General features: G+C 37.4%; 1 protein-coding gene across 1 annotated transcript in view; it reads left to right on the top strand.

The window, feature by feature from the left end:
- The window catches only part of ctnnd2a (catenin (cadherin-associated protein), delta 2a), a 222402-nt gene that overhangs the window by 80476 nt on the left and 124314 nt on the right, over nucleotides 1–17612 (top strand). The window contains exon 4 of the mRNA XM_072378041.1: nucleotides 17124–17158. Within this exon, the coding sequence (XP_072234142.1) occupies nucleotides 17124–17158 (35 nt within the window). The remainder of the gene's footprint in view (nucleotides 1–17123; nucleotides 17159–17612) is intronic.

Here is a 17612-nt window from a genome sequence, read left to right as displayed (position 1 = left end):
ATTATTCTTCTATGACTGTCTTTGCGTTTGAATAAATGGCTAATTATTATAGACCTTTGAATGCTGCTCAATTTTCATGTAGTGATGATGCTTTACAATATCTAAACTTAAATTCTGCCACGCTTTTTCTGTCTGCATTATTTGTTCTTAAATATCCCAAATAGCTGCCATATCCAGAGTTCATCACGTATCATATCATGTAAACATGAATACTCCGTAACACTGGCCACAAGGCATCAGGCTTGTACTATTTTTGCTTGTAGCCAGTGGAATATGACAGCGAAATAATTCAATTTTGCCAGTAAGTTCACAAGCTTCCATGACATGTTGTACATGGCCTTTGTAAATTGCAGCTCCAAGTCATGACTAGCTGGATGGCCAGCTCCATTGAGGACAGCGCTTTAATGAATCAATAATGTCTCCCAGAATGCCTTGCATTGTCTCTACAAAGCAGACAGAGTCTGGGAGACTTTTAATGATCTGAATATGTCAAGAAATACACTGGCCTTTTTGCTTATTGAGGTGAGAAATACCAATATGAGTTAATACATGCCAATATAAATTGGTTAGTTTAACAACATTTCATCACGTGGCAGGTTGTAGTGAAATAAATGATAGAAGTTTCAGAATCTGGATGACCGATTATGTATGATACACTGGCTTTGTAAAGCTGGAGCCTACCAGTTTAAAATCTCTATTTGACATTGTACAGTTTTATTTGGGTTTGTGATCTAAGGCTTTCCATCCAGAACTTCTGTTACCAAAGTATATTGCCAATGCAGGCATTTAAAGGCTTGTTGGGAGTTTTATGCACTATGCATCTCAGCATCATTTTATGCATCTCAACATCCTGAGATTATCTATTCTAATTAACTAAAATAATTTTCATGTACATACATGACTAATTGATTAGATGATCCTTACTGCAAGAAAGATGAATGCCACTCTTGCCCATTCTTAACTTGACATAATTTTATGCAGTATCACTGTTTATCTTTGTATCTCCGTTATGGTAAATGAATAAATAAATACATCTATCAACCAGAAATTCAACATTGCAGCTTTAAGAGGGCAGTGAAGGTCTAAGCTGCACAGTTTTTCATGCAGAAAAGACAGCATGAGCCAAAACTTCCCCCTGGCTTACCACTAATGTTACAAAAATGACAGATTAGACTGAGCTTGCTGTTTGTTGTGGGTTTGCGTGTGTGTGGATATCTTCCAGTTTGTGCCTCCTCCCTATAAATTGCTATGTCACATGCCAATGGTTCACAGCGTGTAGCGAACAGATGTTAGTCAGTATTGCCTTGGGTTTCTGCACCACAGTTAGGCGATTTTTAGGGTCCTCAGGTCTGAGGAGGACTCCATGGAGATGCCTGAATTGCTTTATCGAGTGGAACTCAGCTAAGGACATGCAGGCTCGAGCAGCTGCCAAAAATACACACAGACATGCAGAAACAAACACAGCATTTGCTCCAAGCTTGTACAACACAAACCCACAACAGTAACAGAACAAATATTTGTCCAGTACAAATGCCCACACAACTGGAATAGTACATACTCAGGTCTACAGGATAACAAGTGTGCTTAAGTTCACTGTCAAGTTCACAGAACCCAGCTCTTTATCTTTTTCAAGATTTCCCTTTCTTATTCCAAATTCAATTATCTAATTTGTATTTCTTCACTTTTTGGCAGTTCTTTACCAGAACACCAATTCATTCAGAGACAGAAATTCTATTCTATATTTAGCTGCTGCCTGCCACTGAGACACTGATGAAGAAGAAGCTGAATATTGAAGTGCAAGACCATAAGAAAGTTAATTGTTAGCTCTATATCTAGCCAGTGTTACAAGTGTTAGCTATAGTATTAACATAGATGTTGGAGGTTCTGGTCAAAATGAAGGAAGCCAAAATGAAAAGTGCAGCGTGGGATAACACCATGTACAAAGCACATAGCCAATCCTTTAAACTTGCTATAGCCGGCGGACAACAACTGATGCACAGCTAATCTTCTCCAAATTTATTGCCCACTCTAGGTGGTCAGGTATGCAAGTTTGAAGACAGTCTAGACTTACCTGAAAACAAACAATAGTTAGGTTTATATATATCTTCAAGTAGTGGTGTTATAATCCATCTTTATAAATTGTAAGTTGATAACATATCCTTCTGCTTTCATTTTGTATAGGGCAGCATCTATATGGCATTATAGGGATCCTGACTCATTAATATTAAAATGTGTGAGCCCGTGTAGCATTGCATAACCCAACTCTGTGTTTTGTAACATCTAAATGTTCTTATTCTAACCTTGTATTTTAACTCCCATCACTAACCATTCTGATTCAGGTAGAACAATGTGGGTTTTCCTTTTTGTCGGTTAGAAAACTGGACCCGTTCTTTATTTATAACATTCTACATGTATTTTATGAACTCAAAATGCTGTACTGGTCTGTCGAGGTGAAAAGAGTTGAGGTCACTGATTTACCAGTAGATCTACATTAAAACCTTCACCTATGGTCACAAGCTATGGGCAGTGACCAAAGAGATTAGACTGTGGATACAAGAAAACAAAATGAGCGTCCTCTAATGGGTGCCACTTAGGGACAGGGTGAAGAGCCACGTCATCCAGAAAATAGAGTTGCTGCTGCCCCCACCCCCTTCCAAAATGAATCTACAGACCGAAACCATTTGCGAGTGAGAACAACATAAAGATTTTGTGAAAGTGTGTAATTTCACACAATCCAGATAATCCAGATTGCAATAAATTGCACAAATACAGTATGTCAGTTATCTCAATAAGCGATGTACTTCAAAAGTTAGAAAGCTCAACATCCCTTAATCTATGACTGTTATTTTTAAATTTCCGTTCAAGTATATTAACAAATACCTGAAACATCAACACACCAAAAATACGTTGGACTCAGCTGGGCTAAACAGAGCAAACAGAATGTGTTGGGAAAGCTCATAAATGTCTTTATTTCAGATTTTTCTTGTTTCCCTGCCCCCTTCAGGTTTGTATACTTATGCAAAAAGCTGCTTGAGGGAGTGTGAGGCATGCTGAATTTATGTGAACTAGATCCTTTGACATGACAGCAAAGTTCACCAAACACAAAAAAACATACACACAAACAGGCATACACACATCCACTATCCAAAGGCTGGGAATAAACTATCACTTAACTTTTACCCAGTAGCTTTACTTAAAGAGACGCAAAACAAAGCTGAAATAAATCAGTGCTCTGAGTTTGTCACATCATAGACAAATGTGTCATCAACCACCCAGCCAAACATAGATTTTCGAAATAATCGTCAAGTAAATGAAACTAGGTCTCAGAATCACGGGAAAGTGAGCGGTGTTCTTTGTTTTCGGATCAGCTAAAATGTAACACACTGGGCAAACAGAGTGGAGTTCATTTTCACTGAAGCAAAATGCTTAGATTTGAAATCCCAAACGCACACTGTAGACATTAAATATTTTCGTCTCTTTCCAGCCGTGGACTAAGTTACCATCATTGTTAAATTGTCCTTCCTGCCGAGGAGTCAGCCGACACAGTGTGAGAACGTCAGCAGGGGAGTGAGAGACTCAGTCTGGCAGTCACAGCAGTGTATCGGTATAGTAGTGAAACTCTATCTCCAGTAAAAGTGCCAGGTGAAAAGTGGCAGTTGTTGTCAGTAATCTTAAACTCAAAATAGCTGCAGTTCTGCTCAAAACTGAGCGGCAGAGCCTCCACTGACCATAGTTATTCCTGTAACTTTGGTTCACTTTTTGGTTCAGTTCCAAAATCCCAAAAAGTAGTCACATTAGCTGTGCTCTTGAGTAGAATAAATCAAAAACGGGGTTATCATTTTAGCGAGTGTTTTAGCTAGTGCCACTGCAGTTGATACCGCTAAAAAGCAAAAAGCCATATATGCCCTCTCATAATCAACCTTACCACGCCACAGGTGCTCTCCCTGGTCTCTTGCCAACTTTGAGCACTGTAGTAGCTGCTCTATTTTACTTTGACTGTTGCCCTCATCCTTGCTGTCACCACCATCACTGCCACCAGCTCTGCCACCAAATCTCCACAGAAGCAGCAGCAGAAGTTTGGGATATTTAAGGCATTTAAATGCACCTGCCTTGAGTGCTTTCTTTGTATATGTTTTAACTTTTTTTGCATCACCTTTGCGTTACGGTGCCTTTTTCTTTTTAAAGTTTTGTCCATGATTTTTAACCGCTCTGTTCTGGAGTGTATGAGTGATTGACAGAAGTACAAGAAAGGGGCCAGGACAGACTCTTGTGGACCAAAGTTAATTGGCTATGAATTAGGAATGACTACAGTAAATAATGTCACATAATAATCACACTGCTTCATGGATTTGTGATTTATGACCTGCTTTAAAAATCCAGTGTAGGAAATAATTGAAAAACAGTTTTCAGTAAAACCCAATCCTCTCCCTTTTAACATGTTTTAAACAACTACTGTCTTAACGTACAACATAAACTGCGTGTTTCCATGCATATATCAATTTGCTTAATTCAGACTTTAACATTTGGGCTACTGGCATAAGATAAATTAGTATGATAGTTACAGTTATACATCTTCTTTACTTGATCAATCACCCATCATTCACTTTTTCACCCTCTATCTGCTCAGAGCTCTCTCTTTATTCTGAAAAATAATTTTGGCAGCACAAAGGTCATACTTATAATTAGAGAGGTATTTTAAAGGGGTATGATGATGGGTCTAAAATGTTCATCTACATTAAAATGTGAGAAATGGTTTCCAAAATGAGTTTACCATGTTTGTCCAAGATTGAAGGTGTGCACTGTCACAGTCTCTGTAATGTTATTAATGTCTGTTCCAAAGTCTTTGCAATGTCATTGTGTGTGTGAGAGAGAGAGAGAGTGTGTGTGTGTGTGTGTGTGTATATACATACTCAAAGTCTAAGATGGACACTGTTGAGTCATTTACCAACCAAACATAGTGATATATTGTGATAGCAAGACCAGCCAGCTCCTCTCCCACTGGTTAATTAAAAGCTCAACCCCAGGGACTCATTGTGTGTCACATTGCATCATTTTCATCAATCAATCACATGCATGCATGCATCCTGTCCCACATAATGAATGTATGGATTCATGTGGGATATGTGAAGGTTCATAGCATCTCACAGACCTAAACACACACCTACACCTTGTCCTTTGTGTAATGAAGGGTGGACCCTATTCATTTTCACTTTAAAGAGGCTATGTCATGTCATTCTCCTGTGGAACATTAGTTGTGTATAGAAAGCAGTTAGTTAAAGAAGAGGCATGGCTCTGTATCAAACACATGCACACATTATACATCTTTTGGAAAGTCTTTCTTGGCTAACATTTCCACTGGCCTACTTTAATATGGCATGTTGTACTTAATTCAAAGTGTAACTGAAAACTTTCTCTGTGTGATTTTTGTTTTGTATGATATACCTATCGCATACTTAACTCACATTAAGTCATTATGTTAATCACAGAGTCAAACAGTGACTAGAATAAGATTAAGATTAATAAGATTTGCAGGCATGTGCTTGTGTGCCTCTATGCATTTCTGTGGTGTTGGTCTTGGTAATTGTTCTCAAGAGGGTTTCAAAGAAAAAGACGGACAGTTTAAGAAGCGATGCATGAATGGGCACTCAAGAGTTTTGGGAGTGTGGCTTGCATATTTGGCTGCTGCCCTTTTAGGAAAAAGAGGGGTTTTGTCCACAGTTTTTTTTTAATTTTTTTTTTTTTATTGAGTGCCTGGGTCTTTTCTCACTCAGTCCCAAAGAGTAGAGAGCCTATGTAGCGGCTGAGAAAAAAAAAAAAGTACATCCAGCATTTTTTTTCCAAACAGTTCACCTTCTTTGTGTAACCTCTCTGAGCATTTGATGTTAAGAAAAAAATATCTGAACTTTTCAGGAAGGCACTGGTATCATCACTGCTGCTACTTTTCAAACAGCAAATAATACGGGCAGAAATATTCTCCCCTGGTGAAGTGATTCTGGTTATCTATCCTGCATTGAACTTGAATGACCTGTCAGACAGAAGTGATCACAGCAAACATAAAAATATCTGTTTGTGGGAGCGGGTTGCCTGGACACTGAAGGCTACTGGTGAGGTTGTGCTTTTATCACCATAGAAGTCAACATCAGTGCTCCTTGCTTTTCTGCCAGGGAAAAAATAAAGATTAATAACGCTTTGTGGATACATGCATTAATATGTCTGTCATTTTACCACTTAAACTGCTTGCCATGTACACATTTGAGTTTGTACACTTGTGATCGGCTGATACCACCTGAAGCATGGATACAGAGCTGCCATATAGGAGGTGATGCTCCAGGGGACCTTTCTTCACCTCTTCACCTGAACCCAGTGTCTTCACCTGAGCCATTGCCGGAGCCTCCTTCTTCTTCAGAGCCACAGCTGATGGCTGATCCTGGAGGAGAGATAATAACTCTTTTTTTAGTACTTCTGCCAGCAAGTGGACAAATTGACCTCAAAACTCACTCAAGGAAAAAAAAGAGACAACGATGGGTCTAAAACTATGGAATGTTACATTGTCAGGTTGTTGGCAAGCAATATTTTCCTTCACAAGTCACTGAATTTCCTTCAAATATCATTTGAAAAAGAAAATGGGAGCGAAAAAAATGAATGAAAAGTTAAACCATGTGCACCCAAAGCACCCCTGCATGACCCTGAAATTAGTCATGACAACTGTGACTGCTGAGAGAACAGGTAGGTTACACTTCCAGAATAAACTATGTAAGTGCGCATAAGTTGTTGCAGTTCAGTAAAAACAAATCACACACGCAGTGCTGTAGGAATCAAAAAGTTCAGAGGCTTCAGATATGTACATGATAGGCTTAAATGACAGCAGGTTTATCAAGTTAATGGGACTAAGAGCTGCCAAGAATTGTTTTTTTGTTCATTTCAAAATAATGGATTTGATGAGCAGCATTGCAAATTAAAATTTTTTGTTGATAAATGAATTATATAGTATTGCAGTTTGCAAGGGAAAGTTGTGAAATCAACAGTTAAAAGCTAACAACTAATGTTGTTAGTTAGAGAAGCTCTCATCTTTCAGAGTCTTTTGAAGAGCAGGTTAAGAAGCTCACTGGCTCAGGAGAACTGACTCATGTTTGCTGACAATGACACAATGATAAAGCAACGCCACAGTTTTACCAATACAATCTCCAAGGTGGTAAAAGGAGGAGGTTGTTATTGGACATGACTCTCCTGGACTTACCTTCAGCCCTGATAATTCAAATAACCTCTCCCCACACACTGTCAGGCATACTGTACAAACACACACATAGACTAATATAGACTAGATAACATAGACTAATACCTCCCACTGAATTATTGGTTAGATTATCCTTTGGGGGAGACGAGCTATTTAGACAAGCAGCTTTTTCTCAAATCTCTGAGATGTTGTATCCTATCATGACATCACATGACTGGCCTTGAATGTCTGAGTGTGTGTGTCTATGTAATTTTGTACGTGTGTGTGATGGTCTGCAAGAGATGACAGTTTATTTAGCAGACAAGATAGAGGTGAACATAGGGATGGTGCTTATCGTCTGAATGAAAAATGGCTCAGGCAATCGCATTTGGGGCTGAATACACTGCAAGAACATTCAACTATAGAAACACATTTGTGTGGATGTAAATGAGCGAATTAGAGCAGTTAAATTGAAGCAGTAATAATCTAAAATCTTCTGAAAGAGGCTGAATATATAGCAAGTGTTCTATGACTTCTGGAGATGTCAAACAAAAGTGACATGATAGGAAGAACTTTTCCTTCTACCAACTTTGAGCCATAAATTCATTCCAGAGAGATAATTCTCCTTCTAAAAGCAGAACTTGTTTTAGACACTTTCTTACTATTAAAAAACTATCCAGACCTTTGTGGTACCAGTACAAGTGTCACATATACAGCAGGGAGTCCAAATACATGTCAAACTGTGTTTGAATGTGAGCCAGTGACACAGTTTACAGATTATGACAGTGGTTCCAGCCAGATGCTTTCACTTTTTATTTTTGGAATTTGTTCATCCCACGGGATATGCTTGAGAAACAGATGTACTTGTTGTGTCAATATGCTTATTGAAGTTGACAGGATGAGGAGATCTATTGTTCATCCTTTCAGATACTACAAATAGAAACATTTGAAAAAAAAGCTTAATATGTGCTTTGCACATGGATATCATACACATTTGTCTTTCAGAGCTCTTTTACACTGGTTAAGATAACATTAACACCTGCTAACGTCTAGGTTTTGAGTGCGATGGAAAAAGTTTAATTGGCAATTAGTCTTTTATTAAATAACTCTGCTGTAGTGGCAGGTATTTATCAGCTTTCCATTACTATTGAGCACGCACTAATTTTCGATGAGGGTGCTGCGCTTGGGGCTACAAGAAAGGGAACAGCTCACTTTTCTTCACAGAACTAAATGTTAACTGACAGTATTGTCTCAGACTCTGAAACTGACAGCAATGAGTTGTGATTTAAAAGAGACTGGATAGTTTTTTTATTTGTTTGCAAGACCGCTCACTGGTGCAGTTGAAAATATTAAACTAGTCTCATCTCAGAAAGTCGTCCATATCAGAAACTGTAGTCCAACGTTAGATCGAGTGTAATGCCATCCCTTTGTTGTCGTAGTTGCAGTTACTGGGCCGGTTCTGAATATATTGTTGTCTCCAGAGCACTGACAATAAATTGGTCTACTTTAGTCAGTGTGTTACCATTTGATAAATACATTTACACACTATTTTTGCTGTTAGAATTTCATAAGTCTGCTGGGTGTCTGCATAGTACAAACTGAATTAAAAAGTAGGATGCTTAAACAATCATCACAATCAGGCTTCTTTATATGTCTCAATGTATGATTGATTGTAATACAAATGTTAGAATAGTTTGATAATGGAAATGGATACAACATCCTTATTTATGATGACTGTTGATACAAATGCAATTATTATTATTGCCTTTAGCTTGATCATGTGTTGACATGAAAATCGTCCTTATTTTGCTAAAAACTCTACCAAAATTTAAACTTGTATTTCATGGTATGTGCAGAAGAACTTCTGCTCTCTTGTTGTATATCACTTCATAACAGTTTTGCTACAGTCAGCCTTGTTAGATGAATATAAATATTAGACAGCCCCTGTCTGTGTGGAGCACAATAACCCGGTGTCAGGCCACCCGTTCCTGGTGAATTATGCATGGAGGTTTTCTGTCATTATCTGTGTCTGTGCAAAACGGCGATAGTCCACCTATCATTATAACTATAATAGCTTGATGATTTAGACTTGCACAGCAGATGTTCCTGAGCTGAATTAGTTCAACCCACATTTCGTGTACGTGCACATGCACATGCAAACACATGCAAACACACCTGCTGCAGAGGGCGAGACAAATGCGTGTGTACTGTGCTTTTTCAAATTGCTGTCCAACCTATTGCAAACATTAAACTTAAGATTGTATTTTACTTTTCTAATTCTCTGACAGTGGTTATAAATGCTGCACGCCTCCATCAATTGTACAGACGTGCATTTCCAGTTATATACAATAGGGGTGTGTATTTGCATCTTTATTTTCTGTGCTTCCTGTTTATTGGTTTGCAGTTCTTTTTTAATGTACTTGTACTTGTGTCATTCATGTGCATATGTTTGCATAGTAAGATGAGAATAAGGCTGCGTAATAACAACTTAGATCTTTTGCAGGTGTTCTTTTTCCGAACACAAGTCTGCAGTTAAGGACTGAGGAGGAATCATTTAAATACAAAAGAACATATACTAACATATGACCAAGTAATACTGACATAAACACATTTAAAGTTCATAGAGATTCAGGCTTGCATGTTTTTAGGCCAAGCGTCTGCATAAGTGTATGTAGGGCTTGAAGAAGTCTGAGTGGGAGAGGGAAAAAGTTGCTAAGAGTTGAAGTATCTCTATGAGTTGGCAGTTCTATGGTGCATTGTTATCTTTTTTGCAGAAATGGGGGTTTTGTTGCAGCTGTCAGTATTTAGGCATAAGAAGTTATTTCAGAGCACTTTGAAAAGACAACTGTCTTCCAGCCCAACTGTTGAACTGTCAATCAGCTGTCATGTCCACAAAAGTTTGTCCTCGGCCTTGTTGTGAGCACAATAGACTGCTTTTTGAATAGAGTATCAGAGAGCTTGAACACACGTTTGTACATGCGCAGACACACATATATAGACATACACATATAGTGAAAGACTAGAAACAAAAACAGATTTTTCTTTCAAGCTTCAGTGTTTTGTCACATTTTATAAAAGTCTGAGTGAGTGTGATTTTGTTTAATTTCCCAATGTCATTTCACCCACTCTAAACACAAAGACATTTCAATTATCCTTACATCCCTCTCACATTCTCTCGCTTTCTCGCAGATGTGTATATATATGTGTATATGTGCACACACTCCTCACACCTACTTCCCGTGCAGAGCAGAAAAGCCTTCTGCTTTGCCTTAACTGACCGAAAACTGTTGCAGTGTCACACAGTCATGCTGACAAAGACGAAGTGCAATAATGTGTTTACAATGTGACAATTACCAGTTGTTATATACACATCTATACAACAGGATGATGTACTAAAGTGATAGATTGGTTCCCCAGCAAATTCCATGTGTAAAATTGAGGAGATGGAATTTTGCTTAACAAAAGCTACATTTTTCCCTCCCTCAAAAGAAACAGCTACAAAAAAAAGAGTTTTATATACGGTAATGCTAATTTATAGTTCTTTCTTTAAAGTAAGAATTTTATCACGAAAGAACTCTTCATTCTACAGTATATTTGAAGTAACACGCTTAAACAGTGCAGTCAGTGGGTGGAGGTACATGCTCTTCAAAGAGAACGAAGTGAAACTAAAGTGTCAGTGTTCAAACACAATTTTTTTTATTCATTGCCGGTGAACATTTAGCTGAACCTTGAAGGAAAGAGCCCTCAGATAAAATGCAAATAACATGAGAATCTGATCAGATAAATTATCTTCAGACATACAGTCATGTGAGTAGATTCACCCCATTTCAGGATATTCTAACATTTGGTCTTCGCCAGGTCTTAAAATTAAGGTTAATACAACATTAGATGAACAACTCATGAAACATTACACCAAAAATGAAGCCAAGTGTAGGAGCAGTGTGTGAGGAAAAAAAATACATTGATTCAATAGCTCGTAGAAGTCCACTTTACAACATTCCACCTGTTCATTGAACTTTATCAAAAATGATTTGTATTATTATTTATTACAATCAGTACATGATAAAATATCTATATTTGGTATGAGAAAATCTAAAAATAATAAGGGGAAATTTTCTTTTCACATCTGTGGAGTGTGGAAAAAAAAAATCATAGCTGCAGGCAGCTCTGACGGCGCTGATACGGTCCAGTCAGTTCATAATTAAATGATCATTAAATGACTGAGAAATTTTTTATGTTTTTTTTGTTTGTTTGTTTTTCTAGGATGTACAAATTTCATAACCGGCAAACTATTTTGTTGAGTAAATCCTCAGCCCAAGTAGAGCACTGACGTTGATTTGAATGTCCCTGAGAACATTTCCGTTTCAGTATCATAGAACAGTCTGAATTTAAAAAATATAGTCAAGATACTTGCACACTATTAATCATCTTGTCCTATAGATGAAGACTTTAATTCATGATCCAGGAATCACCATAAATCCAAGACGTATTTAAAATTCTACGAACCTACAAATAATGTGAAGACCAACTTGTCCGTGTTCCCCTGGGTTTTTTAATGTTCAGGTTTTTTCTTTCAAGGTTCACATTTTCATAGTGTTGCACTCAAATAGCTTGCCATTTCTGGATCATTTTATATGCCATTTAAACATGTTTGAAACTTTGCATGCCATTAAAAATTATATTGTTAAGGTTAAGAGCATCCAATGATCTCTTTGACACATACACACACACACACACACACACTCATCGTGTAACAAAAAGCTGGAAAACGCAGTGACGTGTTAAACATCTGTCGTGATGTTGACTGTAACGCTGATTCCCTCCAAACTCAAACCTGTGCTGAAGCACGTTTTAACACTTGATCATTCCTCGTCTCATCTGTCTGAGTTCTAAATTACTTTCTTGTAAATTCTAAGAAATTTTCTTTTTGAAAATTCGATCATATGGATCATATAAATTCAAATAAAGATTGCAGTAGGGCAGTTAGACTAGGTTTCTTGAGGTTTGTGAAACTGAAACAGGACTCCTATTCAGCTGGGACCTGTCTTTTATTATTATCTCTGCTGCATGTGCTGCTGTACTTAATTAGACTAGCTATCGCAGGCTAAGTGTAACTTTTTGTGAAAAGGACTGCAGTTTAAATCTAGCTCATTATTTATTTTATTGTATAAGTGTATATGTAAAAAAAAAAAAAACTCCAGTTCAAGCCATTCTGTTTGTGAATTCTGGCTTGATCTGGAGCAAGAGCTTTTATGTGTACTCTCATGTGAAAGCAAACCGTGGGTGTGTGTTTGCTTGCTGAGTATACGTGCACATTAACATTATCCACACTGATGGCCTTATCACGACAGGAAAGTGTTCTTCAGTGCTGCTATCTATGAAGAGAGGCAGCTTTTGAGCAGAACCTTGTTGAGCACCCGTTCCAACTCATGTTGCTGTTGAGTTATGCAAGCTGAGGACTAATGAATCGTGAAGGATGTGGCTGGTGGGATTCTTGTTTAGATGGTTTTCGTAGTTTTATTGTAAACACATTTGCATGTTTACCAGGGACTTAAACTAATAAAGAAAGATGACTCTGTGCTGGGAGCTGTTCTGGAGCCCCTGGACCAGATTATAAATAGAAGAATGCTGCACCAGTTAATGAAAATGAAGAACAACATTGACCACCCTCTACATAAGATCGTGCTTAAGAAAAAAAAAAGGGCGTGTGGTCAGTATGAGGCTTCTTCTTCTACACTGTAACATGGAGAGATACAGAAGCTCATTCCTACCAGCAGCAATAGCAATACATATTGCAAGCCTGAAATGGTCGTTAAGAAAAAACATTTTCATTTCTCTTTGGGATAGATGCAATACTTTTTCCATTTTATTTTCATTTTGCCTCACATTTTCTGAAAAAAAACAACAGTTTTTCCATGGAGAAATTTGAGGAACTGTGTCCAGTATGTGCATGAGTATATTTTTTCACTCTATTTTATGGATTTGAAATAATCTAGAATATGGAGATTAACATAGTAAAAGTGTTACAGAGGCATTGTGACTACTCTGAGCTTTGCGGATTATTCAAAACATTTTTAAATTAATTATTCATCCTCAAAGTTTTCGACATTAACAGGCACACTATTACCGAAATTGTGTATGCTTTACATTCACACTAAATATATTTATGAATGCTTCATAAAGTGTGTTTGTATGTGCACAAGCAAATTTCTCTGGAAACGGTAGAGGGCGCTGTTTGATTCAAGCTACATGGCGGTTTAGAATTGTTTTGGGAATTTGAAATGTCTCATGAATATAAACTTGCTGTTCAAAGTGAGGCACTGCTTTGAGGGATGCACTGTTGTGGCAGTTCAGCCAGGGTTGTGCAATGTTGTGGAATAATGCGACACTCTACAGTCTCAGGTCTCTGGATGACTCTTGGAAGTTTTCTTTCACTCTCCTGCCTTTCTCTCTCTGTAACCAATGTCACTTGAAAATAGTGTTACGTTTTTTTCAGAATTGTGTCATTATCCTTAAGGGGTGTGTTCGTAATATCAATGTCCCCCACTGTCAACCAGACAGATTTTTTTCTATGCATCATTCAGAGTTGTATTCTGCCTACAGAACAGTTGTGTTACCCATGAATAATCTATAGTTGAGTTTCAAAAACCAGCTTCATGTTTACACACTTTGGACTTGTTAAGAAGCAGGCTTTTTGATTCTCTTTATCACAACTGGACATCTATCAGTTTGCCCGCATTTAGCATGTAAAATATTATGTTATAAAAAATGCATTGATTCCGGCATTTACCTTGACTTTTATTGCAGTAGATACGTTAGCTAGAATATTTAAATTATAGAATATTTCATGTTTTTCCTTATGAACTTTGTTTCTTTTGTTAATATAGATCAGTTCTGGCATAGCAGCATGCTAGACATTGTAAAAAATTGTGAGACAGGGGAAATTTAGGACTAGTTAGGAGGTAAAAAAAAAGGGCAAATTGAAACAGGTGAGGAGCAGTTTTAAACAAATATGTGTGAAGATAATTGAAATGTTTACTGTGGGAAACCTTTGTGAAACACCACAATACAGTTACATTTGCAAATCTTTATTGAGGAAAAGATAACTCGTATGCCAACCTTGTTCAGAGCAAGCATCCAGTTTCTGGGTTTGGAGCCATCTGGGACTGACCCTCACAGAGTGGAAAGTTGTACTGTGGTCAGTCCGTTAGTATTCAAGATTTTTTGGGCAAAATGGTTACTGTGTCTTTGGTCCATCCTGACTATAGCAACCACTTATCAACACTTGGGAGTGCGAGTCTTCCTTGAGTTCGCATTATCTTTTCTTTTTAATCTGAAATTTTCTTTGTTTAATCCTAAATCACATTTAGACAGTTAATCAAATATACAAAAAATAATCTAAGTGCAGCCAGACAGAAGCATTCAGGGATAAGTCCCATCATTTTCATTTTCTTTGCAGTGGAGGTTCAAGTATTTAAACGGATGATCTTTTGATTACACAGCCACGCCTCTGTCTTTCCAGCTGTTTCATCTGTAAAGACGAGTTTAGTAAAAGAGTTTTATTAGCAGCATAGTAAGTGGCAGACATTGAAGGGTTTTCTTCTTTTTCTTCTGAATAACTAAACAGAATTTAATTACTGATTTGATAATTTACAAGAGAAACTAACTGCACTGTGAGATCAGAAATTTGGAAATGTCCATTGAGCTTTTATAACTTTATGACTTATGGAATTACTGGGATAAAGGGTAACGCACAGTTTTGTTGGAATAAATGTCACTGTGTTTAAAGATATTAGCCCTAAAATATTCAAAATACTTTGGAAGTTACTGAATCTGTGTTTACATTCATACTCACGTATTTTACAAGTAATTAGAATTTTTTTATGCATTCATGATCATCCCTTCTTTAATATTGCACCAGGGCATTACGGTGATTAGCTGCTACATTATAGTCACCTTCCACTGGGGAAAAAATACACTGCAAGCTGGATTGTGAAGGCAAGATTAGCTGGAGGCATGCAGACTGAGTTAAAAATGCCTAATGCACAAAGCCATTGGCTAAGAGTGCACTGTCATAACTCCTGTTGGGAAGTCATAAAATTAGATCCTGAATGATGTGTGATGTTGGTTTTAGCAGATGGAAAGAAAAAGGCATTTGGCAACCACACTTATCACCTCTGTCACAGCTTCATATTTCACAGCTTTGCCAATTCATAGTTATTACTCTGTGCTGGTGAAATAAAAATAAAAACATGTTTTTTACAATGTGCTACGTTAGTCTGTAACTTTAGCAATGCTGTCAGCTTTTACTCATGAAATAATTACATTAACTTTCATACCAAAGGTCATGGCCTGTTTTGGACATGTTTAGTGTGTGCTGGTACCTGCAGTCTAATTGGAAAATTTGACACCAGCAGTGAGAGAGCAGTGGCCGTAAGCAGTACTGATGGGTCCAATCATTGTTTCCACACCAGGAAACTTTGGAATGGTCTCCACACGTGTCCTGTGAGCAGCACCCTTCCTAAAATGCTGCACATATTAAAGCCTGACAAACTGTATTCAGCAGGACAACTGATCAGACATTCACTCATTATATTTCTTGGGCTGTTTTCACACACACACTGCAGTTCTTAAATGTTCTAGAGAAGTTTACAACATTTGCACAGTACTCCAAGCCGCTTTGTAAAATATCCAGAACATCAGTTCAGTAAGATGAGTATTTGTTGCCACTGTTTGAGTGTGTCCTCCCCCCCTTCCACACACACACACACCTCGCATCTCCAGCAAGGAGAGAGCGTGTATGAACAGCTACTGCATAAGAAATTCCTGACCAGATTGCACAAATATCCTGAAAATCACTGGTATCTGATGATATGGGTGACATGAAAACCGGTGCAATTTACAGTTTTTCAAGGTAGACTACCAAGCAGTCTAAATGGGACAACTGCACACACCAACTATCTCAGATGAGGTAATGGTGTAGATGAAGTTAGATGAAATAATCTATATGTATTAGTTAGTCTGTCCATGTCTGCATTGATTTCTCAACAGGCGGCTCAATACTCGTCTCTGGACTCCTCTTTCTGCCTGTCCGTTTTTTTCTGTCTCGCTTTGTTTTTCTCTCTTCAACACCCCTTCAATCACTGATCAATTGACAGTCACCAAGAGAATTTTTACATTTGTGTGCGTGCGTGTGCGTGTAAAATGTAGTGTGTGAGTCTACAGCACCATCCGCTCGAAGCTAAAAGAAGTGTCATGTGATTGACATGGGATACAGTTCTTCAGAATATTACTGGGCTGACTCTATGGTTTTATGTTATAGAAATATCACATCCCTGGCATTTTAAATAACCTCTTCTTTACACAACAAATCCTCAATATATCTTTCTGCATTCAGGTTTTTTCTGTATTTTTTTAGTGAAGTGAAAGTTATACATCCTGTGCGTTTGAGAATTTGAAATTAGCATATATTAATGACAACATGGGATTTGATTTGATTTGCATGTGAATGTAATTATTTAAAAAATGGTACATTTGTCCATATAAAACATTTCACACGTTTTTTTATTAAAAAAAAGACAGTTTTTAAATTTTGCACATTCTCTTTTTTTAATCTGCATGTAACAAAGTGTTATTTTGGAAACATAGTTGTAGAAACATTGAACAGAATGAATGCTCTTTGAAAGGATGCTTGTTATGGTGCAAATGATCAAATTGACTTTTTGTAACTGTGAATATAAGCCTAACTTCCATTTTCCTAAATTTCTCTTGATATTTTCTTAAGTTCTTTGCGAGCATTATCATAATGTTCGCTTTATTTGATAAAGAATGTTTATGCAATGTTATTTGTGTGTTTTGGCATAGTTCTCTGTGTAGTTTATGTTTTAATGATTAAATCCTTCTCTTGCAGTTCCACAGATGAGCAGTTTCGCTGGAATTCTCAAGGTAAAACTCCAGATGAATGTTTGTACTGTACCATCTCACACACACCTGTCGCAGGCACACACTCGCAGGTACTACAGTACTAAGTGTTTACTAAACCCATTTTTTTCAGCCTTTTCTTTGTTTAGTCTTGTCTAAAGTAGGATGCAGCAGACAGACAAGAATAAATGATTAGGTGTTCAGGTCAAACACGAATGCCTTGGCAGAGTCAACACTTGGCTTCAGCCATATTTCTAACAAATTTTAAGTTGAATGAAGAGATTTATTTCACCAGCTTCTTAAAGGCCTGTTTCTGTGGTTGTGCTTGATCAACCTACAAGACGAATAGTATTTTGTTGGACATTTGGAATTTATACCTGCAAACCAGTCATTTTCAAGGAGAAACACCAAGCTGTGTATCTGATTAAAAGATGACTGAGGATATTGTCTCACTGTCTTTGTTAATCTGTTTGTGTTA

Source organism: Leuresthes tenuis, unplaced genomic scaffold (assembly GCF_036924035.1).
Source record: "Leuresthes tenuis unplaced genomic scaffold, fLeuTen1.0.hap1 SCAF_24, whole genome shotgun sequence".
Classification (NCBI taxonomy): domain Eukaryota; kingdom Metazoa; phylum Chordata; class Actinopteri; order Atheriniformes; family Atherinopsidae; genus Leuresthes; species Leuresthes tenuis.
The sequence above is the reverse complement of the archived record's forward strand: the minus strand, read 5'-3'. Positions and strand labels throughout refer to the sequence as shown.